Consider the following 16,314-nt stretch of genomic DNA (forward strand, 5'->3'; position numbering starts at 1 on the left):
CGTGAAGTGCGTCGTACGAGCATCGTAAAGTGTTCACACCGTTTCCTGAAAGCATCGTTGGAACGTTGTGAAAACACTCGTAGCTAACGAGAACTCCAGGGGTACACGAAAGATGCTAGAGCATCGTTAGCCTACTATAGCCTCAGTGGCGTCACCAGCGGACATTCCGTGTATTGGATGTGTTTTATTAAAACACATCCAATACCACGGAATGCCCAGCTGGCACAAATTCGCAACCAAAAACTGTGGTTACACCGATATATTACTCATAGACTACTGATAGATTTAAGCAGCAAAGATACAAAGATACAAGCATTTTAGAAGTCAACGACAGCATAATTTATTGCAGCAATTTAAAATTCCAAAAATACATGCGCAGCCGAAATGCAGCCTACCCATCAATCGCCACGTCACAAGACATATAATAAAATCAATTTATTCCATTGCTCTTGTGTGGGAGGTCGCTTTCGAGCTGCACTTGCTGTTTCCCTCTGATTTTAATTCAACCATCGTGGTTAAAATGTCCTCATATTGATCAATGACAGAAGACAGGCTACTGTAGAAATGAATCATGCTGAGACCAGCGGGCGTCGGATAATTTCTGCAGGCGTTTTTTGTTGCGATTGTTTGCATTAAAGCACTTTAGGCGCTTTGGTGAGGCTGTGATGAAGTTCACTATTTATTCGACCGTGTCTAGAAAGTAACGGTCATCCCTGACCATAGATAATCGCGTTTGTAGTCTACACTCAGACGTCAACTCATTATTGCATGCGGGTGTCTTCATTCATAAAAAAAATAAAACATTCGGGAGCATGCAATAATGCAAATTATTCTAAAGAGGTCTAGACTCCGTGCGCAGCCCAGCCTTCTCCAGTGAACCAAGAAAGCCTGCGCCGTGACGACCAGGGGGTGACCCCCTCGGTTTTACACAGGAAACTTGAAATGAGAAGGTGAAATCGCCGGGCGTGCCGGCTTGGCAGCGTAAAAATACCTATAGCCTACATCATCCTGGCCAACAATATGGGCAGGGTCTAGACCAAGCTCTTCAAATCGGGTCAGCAATAGCCGTGTGTCAATGCCTAGCCTCTGCGTTTGAATTATAATGAATGAATGGAACATTGCATTTTTAATGTCTACAAATATTTTAGACTAGAGAATGCGCGCCAATCAATCAAACCTTATGCAGAATCAGATAAAGTCGGCTCTCTATGCTGCGCAAAGCATGCTTCAGAAATCAGCACCTAGTTGTCTCGAAGCTATTTTAGATTTTTGTAATATGGAAGGGGGGAAAAGGCCGCGAAAAAATGTACGCACAGTGCATTCAGGATTAGGACCGATGCATATGTCGGCCTAGGCCTAATCAATTGTGTTTTAATGACTTTAGCATTCAAATTATTGCAGTCTATTCTTTTCGTAGGCTACTCTGCTGTTGGCCTTGATGGGGAGATATTTTAACGCTTTAACCCCATTTTCCTGCGACATTCCTGCATCTCCCTCAGTACGGAGCCCATTTCAGCACCGTGTCAGTAGACAGTTACAATCCTACGAACGTCGTGAGTGCAGTGAACGCGCGTTCATGTTAAGAGGAGTTTCGGGAAACGCTCAAAAGAAATTCACGATGGCTCGCAAGATCTATCGTGAGAATGATCGTAGGCCTACGAGCGAAGATCCATCGTTATCGGGAAACGAGGCCCTGGTTTACAATTTCTTTAGTTTCATTGGAGGGCACAGCTGCCCTCAGCATCCTGACAAAACTGTATAAGAGGTCCATGCTTTAGCCAATGCATCGGACTTCAGCTTGCAGGTGATTTCCCATCTTGGGATTTCTGCTTGCGTTGCCTCTTGGAGAGACGCACGGGAAACTCCAATCTGAGCTTCGTATTATTGTTTGTTTGTTTGTATTATTATTGTTTGTTATTTTACCTTTATTAACCAAATATATGACCATCATTTTTATAAGTTCGGATGACTCTTCATTCTACAGTTGAGGAAGAAAATTATTGACGTGGCTCAAAGTTCCCACCACACGGGGTGGTTTATATTATTTGTTTACAATTTGTGGCAACCCGGCTTGGTGAATGAGCCGCCTCCTTCCAATCAGCACACGAACTGAAGCTTACTTCAAGCCAAAATGGCACTTTTATTAAATCATATATCAAACTGAGCAAACAAAACCCAGCTTTGAAGGAATCAAGTCTTTTTCCTCCGGGTGGAAGCACATCACCCACAAGACTGGTCTCTCCGCACACGCGAACCAGGAGAGCCCTGAATGAGTGTGGAAGCATGCTTTTTAAAGCATGCTTCCCACCTGCTCCTCAGGTGCTCCGCATCTCAATGATTGGCACCGATGTTCTTACTGGTGCCATCTATCGGAAATCTGTGGTACACCGCCTCCACAACCTGCCCCCTTGGCCTCCAGGGCCGCTGTGCCAGAGACGGGTTGCCACACTCCTCCACCCTTTGATGAAGGCCCGGGGCACCTCTGACTGACCAGCAACCCGCGTCGAGGCTGGATAGGGTGTTGGCGTTGGTCCGCCCCGGCCAGTGTCCCCCCTGGAACCTGTAGGACCGCTTGCCGGAGCGGTAGTCCTGCCCGAAGCGTAGCTGCTCCTGCTGCCGGCGCAGCTTGACCCGCTCCCGCTGGATCCCGTACCGCTCACGCCGGCGCTCAAACCGGCGCTCAAACCGGATGCGCTGCCGCTCACGCTCCAGGAACTGCATCTCCATGCAGTCGGCGTACAGACGCCGCTTCTCCACCTCCAGCCAGTTCCTCTTGCGGATCAGGTGCTCCCGTTCCTCCCTCTCTTGGAACTGACGGATGCGATCCCGCCTCTCCACCTCTCGGACGCGTCGCCTCGGCTGGGCTGCCCGTCCAGGTGGCGCTGTTCCCCGTCTGTCCGGACGAGTCTCAATTGGCTGGGGCTTGGGACCGACGTTGAAGCTCAGCTGTTGGGCGACCTGCCGATTCTCTTCCAGCTCCTTCATCAAACCCAACAGCTGGGCCTTCAGTGCCTCCCTCTCCCGCAACAAGTCCATGCTTTGGGCCACGTGTCTGGCGGCAGTCTCCTCCAGGGCCATCTTGTGCTCCACCTTCATCTTCTCCTGCATAGTCTTACTGGCCACCAGCTCCTTCTCAGCGACGGATTCCACCAACCTGGTGAGGGCGCTGTTCTGGTTGGAGGTGTCCGCCTGCAGGGACTTGATCCTCCCTTCCAGGCTGCCCATCTGCTTCTCCTTGTCCCGAAGCTGTTCCTGCAGGTTCTCCATCCCGTTCTGTAGGTCATTGACCTTCCGCTCCTTAACCTCCAACATGTCCTTGAGGTCCTGGATCTCCCTGATCAGGGTGCACTTCTCCTCGGGCCTTTCTTGGATCTGCTTGTCGAACGTGGGCCCCTGCTCGAGCCGTTGGACTGCCTCTCGGAGGAGTTGGAGTTCATTTTCTCTCTGGGTGGCAGCTGCAGCTCTGTTGGGGCTCTGCATCGGGGTTCTGGCATCCACTGAAAAACCTGTGGCTCGGTCGAGGCTCTGCGTTGGGGTTCGTTCATCCATTGAAAAGGAAAAACAGTTGCGTGGTCGGATTGCCTCCATTGGAAGTCGGCGTTTACCTAAAAAATGGTCCGTAGATTGGTCGAGCTGCCTGCATTCTCCACCATATGTGGCAACCCGGCTTGGTGAATGAGCCGCCTCCTTCCAATCAGCACACGAACTGAAGCTTACTTCAAGCCAAAATGGCACTTTTATTAAATCATATATCAAACTGAGCAAACAAAACCCAGCTTTGAAGGAATCAAGTCTTTTTCCTCCGGGTGGAAGCACATCACCCACAAGACTGGTCTCTCCGCACACGCGAACCAGGAGAGCCCTGAATGAGTGTGGAAGCATGCTTTTTAAAGCATGCTTCCCACCTGCTCCTCAGGTGCTCCGCATCTCAATGATTGGCACCGATGTTCTTACTGGTGCCATCTATCGGAAATCTGTGGTACACCGCCTCCACAACCTGCCCCCTTGGCCTCCAGGGCCGCTGTGCCAGAGACGGGTTGCCACAAATTGTATATTAGTTAGGTTAGGGCTGCATTCAGCGCTCAACTATTGTTCTTAGGTTTCGATTTTGCCAGAATCCGAGTAAGGACAGCTGTGAAAAGGTTGAAATCCTGATTGGAAGATGCCATGAGCTGTTTTCACACATGTCCTCTGCATTTTCGCCACATTTGTATGTCAGGAGATTTGACCCTGATGTTGATTCACACACTTTATTTGCGGACATCGATGTCATTCAGACATCATTCGAATCAACAGGGGGTTTAGGGGGGTGGGCTTGCAAGGGGAGGGATATGACGTAGGGTCTAAGTTCGCAAGAGGCAGGATAAGTTTGTCCACTGTTACTTTAGCTTGTTTTGGTTTGACCACAGACAGCATGGAGGGAGAACGGGCAGAACACATCGCGATCATCTTAAATGTTGCTGCAACGATGCATCATATATTCAGTTGCATCCACAACATCCAAGTATCGATCTTTGAAAGTTTGGAGCATGAGTTACAGACAAATAGAAAAAACGCTGAAGAAGAAAGGCGTCGCGAACAACTGCGTTACCGGAGAAAGAGAGCGTATTTTTTTGCTTCATTTCACAAATAACAAACACTGGGACAAATGGAGTTGATTTCTGTGTTTAACTGAGAAAACAGTGAGTGGAAGGATTGGACCTTATAACTGTTGTCAATATTAATAATAAAAAAAACATTTTAGTTTAGCTGTGAACTCACGTATTGTAATTTATTGTATGATGATTATTGTATGAAGACCTATCTTTTAGCGTTCAACAGGAATGACTGAAAAGCAGTGCCAACATTAAAATATTTTTAAACAATTCAGCGAACAAAAGGCAAAATGCTGATTATCATTTAGGGTGCCACTCTATGACATGCAAATAAAGACCGAAGCGTCATCAACATGCTCACTCAAGTGGTGTGAGAAATACAGACTTTCTAGGCCTCATTCACACATAAAAGGTAGTTTACATTTCGTACAGAGAACATACTACCTCAGGGGTAGTCTTTCTTCAGGACAATTTCAGGATACCAATGGCAGGATATGTTGTTCGCACACACGGCCCATCAGGAGTATAGCAGGATGATAGCAGGATTTAAGCGTATGTGTGAAAGCAGCTATTGAGAGACTTTTAAAAACCAAGGACAGGCTTCATATCTCCCACGATAGGCCTACTTTAGGCAAATGTGTAGGCCTAGGCCTCCATTGTTTCACCTTGGTGTATGTTCTGCTCTGTTTGATTAATGGGGGCATGTTGTGTCCCATGTTACTTTGTTAATTGCACCAAGTACAGTAATGATTTCTACAAACCTTCTCAAGCTGTTAATTAAAAATGATTGTTCAAACCAGTGATGAATGTATTTTGGTCCAATGGGGGCATGTTTTGTCCCATATTACTTTGCCTATTGTCCTAAATGTATTTTTATTTGAAGAAATAGGCCCAAGGTCTACTTTTGTTCCATGTTTGTCTTCAAATATTTCATAATGCTTCAATTATTTTTCTCATTTAAAAAAGACAGATTGATGTTCAGTAAATATTTGAACATTAACGTGAAGCACAATAAACGGTGTCACACAAATTGACATTGTTTAATATTTATATTGCACACGCATGATATATATATACCCATATTTAACTGAATGTACTGCAAAATTTAAAAAAATCCTACTGGGAAGAATCTTGGCACCCCTGCTCTAGTGGCTTGAGATGAAGGTATGTTTAAAGCTATCATTTTTTAAATGATCGTATTAATTCATTATAGATTGTTGGTGTGTAAACTGTGTGAACTTCCATTGTACAGACGTACAAGACTAGAAGTTATTTGGTTAAAGATAAAAAACTAAAGTTCTGCAGCTTCAAAGAAAAAACAAAAAAATAATAATCAAAAAGCAAAGAAAAAACATGCAAAATTGATAGGGTATTTGTCTGTTATAGATACAGAAATAGAAAAAACTATTCTTATGGGAAACACCATGGATTGGATGTTTCATGAGAGGTTCCATGAGAGAGAGAGAGAGAGAGAGAGATCCACTAACATAAAGAGGGAGGTGGGGCAGTTGAAGTGTGCTCACATTGATCTCAGCGTGAAGCGGCAGGAGTGTCATGATCTCCCCTCTCAATCATCTCGTTCACCTTAGCTCCCGGTGTTTTTCCAACGGCCCCTCCTTCTCCTCAACTACCTGCCTGCCAACTCTCCTCACCTGTTTGCGCTCAGCTGCCTCTGATGACTTATCAACCTGGTATATAGACTCTCCTCTCAGTTGACTCAGTGCCAGATTGTTCTATGTCTTCACTACTTGCCTCTCCAGCGTTTTCCGGACTGATTCCCCATTATCGACCCTGCCTGTCCCCGACCTGCCTGCTCCGTCTCTGTCCCGATCTACAGTAAATAACAGACATTACTAATTGTCTACCTGCCTACGTCACGTGTGCTGCATTTGGGTCCGTCCCGATCCATTACAAGAAGGGGTTGACTGTGGATGAGCAGGATGTGTGATTGCCCTCTTAAAAGCATGCATCTGTATTCAGTCAACGTGGATCTGATATGTCCCTGCCCAAATGACTCAATATTATTAGAATCTTTTTCAAATTAGCACAGATCTGCATCCTCTTTCACTGACAGTTATTTGTATTATTCACAGGCCAGGTGTAATTCATAGGTGTGAAGCATCATCAGTCTCTGTGATGTTTAGGGGACACCTCAATATCTATGCAATACTAGATGGTAAGAGATGCATGCTTCCCAATGGGCCATGCTGTCCTCACTTTCTTCTGTGTTCTGATGATCAGATGTAGAACATTACATTGGAGTATGATTCAATGGCGGAAGAAACAGAGATGGATGTGTTGATCATTTGAATCTGTTTGTTCATGGAATGTTGCACATTCATACACAGGCATGACTGGAACACAATGAACAAGTCGTGTCATGAACAAAAACAACCTCAAACACAAAGTGACGCCCCTTTATATAACTGGTGTGATCAGCCGCCCACTTCTCGTGTTTCATTTCCGTGTCTTGAGTAACTGCTGTATGCCCGTGTTTCAGGAGCAGAGTGATTTTAGTCAGCTGGACCTGGGGACTACAGACCTATGGCTCTAGAGGTAAGGAGCTACACTTTAGTAATGCTAGAGAGAGGGAGTATGAAGATATCTGTAAATCATAGGTTACATGTAATGTGAATTTTCTTGAAATGTAAAAAGTCCTGAAAATCATGTTTATCTTTCTGGTGCCATTGCCGATGGCCTGCTGGATTTGATTGTTACACAGGGAAATTATGTTGGGTATGACGCAGTGGCAGGCCGTGTATTTTACACCTAGGCCTTCAGTGATATCCTTCCTCAATTAAACGGCCTGAGAATAACCTTACTGTTACACCAGGGCTATAGGCTACCATCTTTCTATTTGTATCTGAAGAAGCCACCCCATGGTCACAGTGACCTTTATCTTGAGGTGACCTCGGAGCTTCCATAGAAAGACATCAAGTAGACATTGTCTTGAATCGTTGGTATTGTTGTGTGTGTGTATCAGTGGGACAATCCAGCAAGGTTTGCCTGCTTGCTTTTTTTGTGGGGGTGGGGGATTGACTCAGTATTCTGTGCAATTTGCTGTTATGTTTTGCTTTCAAATAAATGTCCTTATTGTTTGATATTTGTGTAATGGTAGTGTTACTATCCAATAATTTATTTTCCTAACAGAGATCATTCTTTGCTTCTCTCCTTCTGTACTCTGTAGTGCACTTTCGCTGTTCTGTTCAATTGAATGGTGCCACATTTGTTCTATATGCTGAATTTCAACATATTATTATCACCATTAATCAGTGAAGCGCTTCTACCGAGGGCGTAGTAGGTTTTGTCCACCCCACTTTTTCTAATCTCATAGTATATTGCTCATTGCCTGTCCGTCTACTGATTCTGGAGCTAGACAGTAGCTATTGTAGACAAGGTCAGGTCAGGGGAGCTCGCTCAACTGTTTACTTGTAGCCTTGACAGCAGCCAAGTACTGTCGCTGCAGGATAGCAAGCGGCAAAACCTGTTATGGACTTTCAGAGAGGTGGCTACTTTAGAACAATGAAAGTGGAATTGTGACTCGGGAGGTGATAGTCTGGAAAGTTAGACCTGGTTTTCAAAGCCTTGATTTATTTTCAGATATGTATTTGCACAACTTTAATAATTTGAGGTAGGATATTGTAGTTTATGAACTGCTTATGAAACTGAAATATGCATACATTTGCTAGCTACAACACATGAAAATCGTACTACATGCTCTCATAGTTAATAATCAGCCAAGATTGGGTATATGTGTATATTGCTTCGTGTCCATGAACGATTTAATGGTAACATTAATCAAAATGTTCACACAGAGATGAGCATCCTTAAATATTTTAGGAGATAGAGGACAGAGGATGACCAGCAGGTCATATGAGGAGAAAGGGGAGAGGATATGCTTGTAAAGTGTATGGATGGCTACTAGCTTACATAAGAAGGCCAATGGCATCAGAGTTTTTGTTGAAGCCAATTCTGTGTTCATAAACATTTTTTGCATTCCTAGATGCGAGATGAAGGGATGGCAGAACAGGGAGCATCAGGGCCAAGACAGGATATAAAATATCAGATAGCTCACAAGTGTAGGACAACTGAATACATTTATATGACTATTCTCTCCACCATCGTCAGTGTCTGCCTCAGCCTCTGATAATCAACTATTTGTGTTGTATTTTCATATGTAGGTCCTATATTAAAGGAAGAATGTTACGTTTATAGTATAAAGTCGTTTTGGTTTTATTTATATCATAGCCCGTCTTTCTGTCTGTACACACCTCTTTATACTCCTCCCTCCCCGGTCTGAGAGATCTCCATCTCATGTCACTGCACAGACCTTCTTACAACCACACTTATTTGTAAATTCTGTTCCCAAAAGTCCCCAAAAATTAGCCTTTAACCCTCATAGGGTGTTCGTTTTTTTGTTACACAGGAGGTGCTGCTGGGTCTGGTGGACCCATTGCATTTTAGGCCTTTTAATTCAACATAATCTAACTTTTTTTTTTAATACTCACCAAATGGTTACTTCAACCCAATTGCAAGTAATATAAACAACACATATGTTAAATTTGTTCCCTTTACCTTTGTTAAATCACATTTATGAATAGAGGTGCCACTCGTTTTTGTTTATTTTCGTATTAGCATGTAATAAAATGAGGAAATGCATCATAAAACAGGCATAACTGGGAAATTATCAACATCATTAGAAATTGAAACATACTCAATAACATCTGTCTGAACAACACATTAAAGCCTTTGAACACTGCCATTATACGTATATCAGTCTATACCACACATGAGGGGCAGAGTCTCACTGTGTGTGTATTGCATATGTATTTTTTGCACTGGTTGCATGTATATTGTGTTTTATATTATTATGTATATTGTGTATTTGTCTTTTACGTTTCGGAGCTGGCTGATGCTGATCCTCCTCTTCAAACTCAGTGTCAGACTCTGAATTTTCAGAAATGTTATCCCCACTTTCTGAAACTGTTTCCTCTGCATCACCATCAAAACCCTCTCTTCAAATATCTTATATCTCTTCAAATCTCAACTGTAAGGCAGTCTGAACAGAGAATCGCTTTGCCATCTTGATCAGTTGTGGTATGGAACCACGCTGACAGAGATTTTTTATAGTGTTAGATCCCCAAGCTTGGTTCCCGCAAGACAGAGGGTGAAATGTGTGGGAATATGGGTGTAGATAGTGTTGGGTGCTCCAATGTTGCAACCTTGTGCGGGAACAGTGGGTGCACACTGTGGGTGCTCACACCAAGGGCCCATTCACCTGCTTTACTCTCCACACACACACACACACACACACACACACACACACACACACACACACACACACACACACACACACACACACACACACACACACACACACACACACACACACACACACACACACACACACACACAGGAGAAAGGGAAAATGAGAATGATTTCCACACTTAAACTAGCTCCGGGTCCAAAACACCCTGTGTGTAATATAAATGTGATGGGGGGGTATACAGGGGGGGGGTCCTTGAAAATGTTTTCTGATTTATGTTCCTCACAGAAAATGAGCCAAAGCCAATGAATCTTAGTTCAAAAAAATAATTATTTGTATCACTTTTATAAAGCTAAAAACGGGTCCCACAGACCCGAACACCTTATGAGGGTTAAGTAGGCCTACTTTATTTTAAATATATGTGTCTGTGTAGAAGCCCCTGGCTTCTAGGTTCTTTATGATGGGGGTTTTGTCAGGATTGGATGTGAATACAGTGTGTAGTCAGAATGAAGCTCTCTGTCTCTACTTTCACTTCATAGTTGTAATTTATTTAGTTAGTTCTGTTATTTTAGGCTATATTATTGTATATTAGGTTAATAGTATGGGAGAAATGTACTGAGGGTTAAGGGAAGTAAAAGCATTCAGTTATCGACATTACTGAAATCAGTGTGGAAAAAAGCATAGTCAACGAAAGACCACATTCCGAGGGAAACCGACGTGTGACTCATCACACCTCCTGACAGCCCTCTGAAAGGAGCCCCTTCATTCATTTCATGTTTAAATGAGCCGGGTCCAAGTTGACCGTTGACCTATCTACGTCTGGCTCACCCCACCTGGACATGAAGAGCAGGAGAGCGCCTCATGGAAAGAGTTTAAATTAGAGCTTGCCCCAGGATGAAGCTTGCATGCGTGTGGGAGCACCAGAGACCCAAAACAAAACCCCAATGCCCAGGAAAAGTGTTGTTTTCATAATATGTCCCTTTTAAAGTGTTTATCCAGCACAATAGCAGCCTATATTTTCTGTCAAATTGTATGCAGATGCTTACATGAAGGTTACACATGGTCACATGACAAAAATGTAATTGTTAACCACTGTTCTGTGAACCGCATCGATAATGGCCAGTAATTTCAAACCACATGTCAACCACTATTTATGCCTTCCACGTGTTGGAGGTCTGTGGTGAACTAAAAAATGTTGGCAGGTAACCACTATTGCTATCTTTCAGGACGATCTGGCGGGCTACTACAATGGACTGTTTGACCAGCATATTACTTCATTTTTTTATTATTAAGCCTTTATTTAACCAGATAAAAGTCTCATTGAGATTTAAAATCTATTTTCAAAGAGAGACCAGGTTTCGTACAAACGAGAGCACACAATTTAACACAATTAAAAGTTTTGTGAAGTAATTTGACACAGGGACAATATCCAATGCTTCCACATTTTTGGTCATGAGCCAAAGGCATCAAATGAAAACCACTCTGACAATTTAAGTCTTTCTGGAGGGTTTCGAGGAAGAGGAGGAAATAAAACTGAACCAATGGGTATGCCTGTATGGGTATACAGAGATGGCCAATCAGACTTTGCATACAAGGTACAATAGAGCTTCTAAGTCCGCCCCTTCCGGTAGACACCCATGGGACCTATGAGATGGTCAAATAGGAATGGGTTTCAATGGAGAGAAAGTAATTATTTTCTGTTCCCAGTCTTTATATGCCCTGGATTACACGTATGTTGTTTGTGGATTTAAATTATATTTTTTCACGTCAAGAGTTTGACCATTTATTGTGAAATTGTTCAGTTAAAGGCTTTAGAGAAAACACAATGAGAGACTACATGTCTCGTATGTAATGTCACGCTCCCTGCGACTGGCATGGACAAGACCGACAATCTCCCCATCAGCATAACTGAAAATCTACACATGCCCCAATTTATAATGGTTTTCACCTCTTTCGATGCTGTTATCCTCCCCTTGGAAAAGAGCGGCAAAGTGGAGCACAGAGATTGCCATGTCTGTACCAGAGTGGTGGTCACGTATATCATTCGCGTTGAGAGCAGCGAGGGGCTGTAGTTCACAAAGCAATTTATTGTTGTTTTCTTTGATGATTTTTTTTTATTTAAATCCACAAACAACATATGTGTAATCCAGGGCATATAAAAACTAGGACCAGAAAATAATTTCTTTCTCTCCATTGAAACCCATTCATATTTTACGATCTCATAGGTCCCATGGGGGTCTACCGGAAGGGGCGGACTTACGAGCTCTATGGTGGGTAAGATGTTATCAACCAGTGACAAAGCGCAAGGTACAATGATACAGTGTATCGACTGCAAACATTGGGCAGAAGCACTCGTATACAACAAGTCACCATAATGTAGCAGAGGCAAGAAGTTTGCAGACACAAGGTACTTCCTAGTTCTAAAAGAGAAGCAGGATTTATATCTAAAATAAAAGCCTAACTTCAACTTGAGCTGAGAGAATAGATTTGTATTTTGACTTAAAAGATAATTGGCGATCATCAATGAGAAAGCCCAAGTACTTATAACTTGAGACCAATTCAATTTTCCTTCTGAATTTAAAATATTTGGACGAATTTGGTAACTCACTAGTGTTATAAAAGTTTTGTTTAGTTTTGTCTGTATTCAATACCAACTCAAGTTGCTGCAGACTATACCCAGCTCCTCCATGATGGTTGTCTTCTCTCAGGATTGAGCGTGCGGGCGTAGACAGGAATGAACATTGTAGTAGTGTGGTGCTGCACCCTATGTTTTGTCCCTGCATGCGTTCCTGCAAAACCTGTTTAGTTGGTCCTACTACCCATTTTGAAATAGTATTATTATTAACTCTGAATACTATCTTGTCACAATTGCTTTTATTTCCATCAAAACAGAACTTAACAGAGCGAATATTTTTATAACAATGGTTGTAGTTTTTTTTTATATATTTTTGTCACAAATGTCATCCAAAACACAGAATCTGAAGTGACAGCCCAAAACCATTCTCCCTGGAGGGGAGGAAGATGGGCGACGAGCCGGATGAAAGAGCCAGGTCCCCCAGCTGTCTCTCCTTGAAAAGTGACAGGTCATTGATTGAACCGGTCAATTTTAAATGTCAGGAGTCTGTCCCACTACAAGACTGGTATGGTTTATATTGCACCTGTTGAATGTAATGCATGTATCACATTTGAAAAAAACACTAAAATCACCACGAATTGCCAACAAAGTACTTCATATTCATGAATTTCAAATTTGTAGGTAAATTATAGGCGAACAGACTGAAGTATAACTTGATGTCTTAATATATCACTGCAGCACTGGGATGAATACCACAGAAGACGGAAAAGCAGAGTCTTTAAAGAGCCATGATTCTATGGATATTCCTCCAAGTGTTCAGCAAGACCATGGCAGAGAGGAAGAATTGAAAAACCGGTAAGTGTTACACAACCCTTGAGAAGGATTTGTTTAATAAATCCAAACATTTTTTAAACATATGGTATATTTCATGTTTACAGGAACTTGAGTCCAGATGAATTACAGTCGAATGTTAGAGGGGCAAAGGGAAACCCGGTATGTTGTCTTCGTGAATCATCTTCAGACAGTAAAAGTGGTTAATCACTATTAATTCCTCATTCAAATAAAAAGTAAATGTACATTATTTCATACAAATAAAACATGCACGTGTGATTGCAGAAAGCGCTTGATGGACTACCACAACATATGGAGGATTGGACTAAGGAGCATGTGAAAGAGTGGCTGACTTTTCATAAGGTCCAACAGAAGATTGTGAGTTGTCTCTATGAACATGAGTTGTCCGGGTCTTGTTTGGTCTGCTATGAAAAACAAGACCTATTCGATTTAGGTGTCTCACTAGCACCGGCCATTCAAATCCTACGTCTTGTAGAGTTGTTTAGGAGCCAGACAGACAAGATCCATGTCCATGGACCAGAGCATCACAGTCCAGTGACGCAGAAAGCGAGAAATTGGAAATCAGCAGCTCTGGATTCAAATGAAGATGTTGAAACTGTGTTTTCAGAGAGTGGATTCTCAAGCCAATCTCCATCAATGCGGCTAGTGGAGGAACATATTGAGCTAGGTCAATCCAGAGGACCTGGGAAGACGATGGATAACAAGACATGTTTCCAAGATATGATTGGGAATTCATCCAAAAACTCTGCAACTGGTTCCAACTTGGTGACTAGAATATGTCCAACACGGCCCTTTGACACCATAGACCAATCCTTCTTTTACAAAGAGAATGACGAACTTCCTCCTGAAATGGGTCCGGGCAATCTACTGGACCCTGTGCATGAGTACCACATGCTACCCAGTGTAGAAGAGCTCTCTGAAAAAGAGATGGTTCATGAATTCATACAAGGAGTGTTCATTTTTGCTGCAGGCTGCATGAATTCTCGTACCAATGGCACTATTCATTTTGGAGTGAAAAAACAGCCTGGAGAAGCATGTGGACAAGTTATTGGGCAACAAATAATTTCAGACAGTAAATTGATGGAGAAATTTGAATTGAGTCTAAATGAGTACTTCGAGGAGGAACACTTTAATGTTGCAAGAACATGCATAAGGCCACCTCAGTTCTCTCGGATTCTGGGTCTTGATGGAACAAGCTCAAATAAGTGGGTAATTGAGGTTGATGTCATTCCATCATATTCTATTACACAAGAAAATGTTTTCTACACTTCCCTGAAAACAGCATCAGCAGGAGAGGAAACACATCAATGCAAAACACAATGTCTGTTTGTTCGTGAGGGCCCAATAGCCTTCAATATTTTGGCAGATCCTAATCCCAGAGTTACACAAGAGAAAATAAAAAGCATAACTGACAAAGTCAAAGTGTGGGCCCTAGCACGCAAATCAGCAGAAGAGAGGAATAAAAGACCACCCTCACAAGGCCATCAGGGGCAAAAGCTTAAACGACTGATAATGTGCGGAAGAGATACATTCGACGACTTCCAGCTCATTGTTGTTACCGACAAATGTCCCTCAAACCAGCTAGAGAACCTCAGCTTTCTGAAAGAAATGGATCCCTTTGCAGTGCTGGAATTTGACCCAGAGTCAGACATAAATGGCACGTGTCGTTTTTACCGCAAGGATTGCATTGCTAACCTTCACTACCCATCCATGTACACTACTGGGGAAAGTATTTCAGCTGTCATTGGAAAGCTCAACCTCTTTCAGCAAACAAGCTGGGTGTTCTGCAATGGAAGGATAAATGAGGAAAGTATGGCTAATAAACCATTAGAACCCAGAGATTGGCTTAAGAAACGTTGCGGGGAAATCAACAACATGATTTCATTCCTCTGTAATCCAGATCTGTTTTCTAAAGATGGATTACTGGTTTTCTTCATTCTACACTCAGCAGTAACTGACATCTCAAGCCCGATTATGGAGGCATTTTGTGCAATCTATCGCACATTGGAAGGCAGCGATCATATGCTGTGCCTATGCAAAGACTTTGATGTCTTCAAGCAATGGAGGCAACTTATTGAGACACGTTGCAAAGTGGATATCACTAATAAATGCATACATGAACTGAGCCTGAATGAAGTTAACTGTACCATCCACAAGCTGAAAGGACCTCATACCCTGTCTTCTGAGAGATACCTGCCATCCACTGGTTCTAGCTCAGTCATCTTGAGCAGAAAAGATGAGGAGATGATGACAGTGTTGGATATCCTGAGTGAAAATGAATGTGAGAACACAGAAATTGAGACAGCTGAGTCATTTTGCGAGTTTAAAAGGAAAACTGAAGAGAAGTTTTACAGAGGGGGACGAGTCACATGGTGGGACTTTTACCTCTCAGAGGCCAGGATGCCTGCCATTCATCAAACGAGACAAATACAAGGATCTTTATGAACTGATCACTTTCCAAGAGAGCTCGACATCCCCATGTGTTATGGTTAATCTCTTTCATCACCCAGGCTGTGGGGGAACAACTCTTGCAATGCATGTTCTCTGGAATTTGAGGAATAAATTCCGATGTGCTGTTGTGAATAACAGTATGGCACTGAACAACGAGGTAGCAGTCCAAGTAAAGAAGCTTTTGACATGTGGAAAACAGGACCAATCAGCCTACACACCTGTTCTGCTGTTGGTGGACAACTGGAATGATGTAGGGGATCTAAAACAGTCCATGCTCAATGTCCTTGAAAGAAATCCACAAAATACTCCAAAGATCATAGTACTGAATTGTGAAAGATCCCAGTTCCCCAGAGAGTGCTCTAGACAAAGCTATTTTGAGAATGTGTTTATCACAAACAAATTGTCCGTAAAGGAGCAGAGTTTGTTTTCTGAAAAACTTAAACAGCTCAAGGATCACCACATGAAACCTGAAACATTTTATGCTTTCATGATTATGACCAAGAATTTCAGTGAGACCTATATCACAAATTTGGTGAACAACACTCTGAAGGATTTGGACAAAGCATCGAAAAAAG

The 16,314-nt window shown here is 42.7% G+C and overlaps 1 protein-coding gene across 1 annotated transcript; it reads left to right on the top strand.

Moving 5' to 3' along the window:
- Positions 1 to 7,035: 7,035 nt before the first annotated feature.
- On the top strand, positions 7,036 to 15,882 carry LOC132453790 (sterile alpha motif domain-containing protein 9-like). Its single transcript, XM_060046734.1, has 5 exons — positions 7,036 to 7,151; positions 12,837 to 13,001; positions 13,175 to 13,291; positions 13,375 to 13,429; positions 13,553 to 15,882. Exons 2-5 carry the CDS (start codon positions 12,883 to 12,885, stop codon positions 15,731 to 15,733), a joined length of 2,472 nt encoding a protein of 823 aa, XP_059902717.1. The 5' UTR covers positions 7,036 to 7,151; positions 12,837 to 12,882; the 3' UTR covers positions 15,734 to 15,882.
- The last annotated feature ends 432 nt before the right edge of the window (positions 15,883 to 16,314 follow it).

Source organism: Gadus macrocephalus, chromosome 3 (assembly GCF_031168955.1).
Source record: "Gadus macrocephalus chromosome 3, ASM3116895v1".
In the NCBI taxonomy this organism is placed as follows: domain Eukaryota; kingdom Metazoa; phylum Chordata; class Actinopteri; order Gadiformes; family Gadidae; genus Gadus; species Gadus macrocephalus.

Excerpts from the sequence above, each read along its gene's own strand:
- LOC132453790 (XM_060046734.1), top strand. The coding sequence starts at position 12,883 with ATGGGCGACGAGCCGGATGAAAGAGCCAGGTCCCCCAGCTGTCTCTCC. Across the intron at positions 13,002-13,174 it reads TCTGTCCCACTACAAGACTG|CACTGGGATGAATACCACAG; the intron begins GTATGGTTTATA and ends ATATCACTGCAG. Across the intron at positions 13,430-13,552 it reads GAGGGGCAAAGGGAAACCCG|AAAGCGCTTGATGGACTACC; the intron begins GTATGTTGTCTT and ends GTGTGATTGCAG.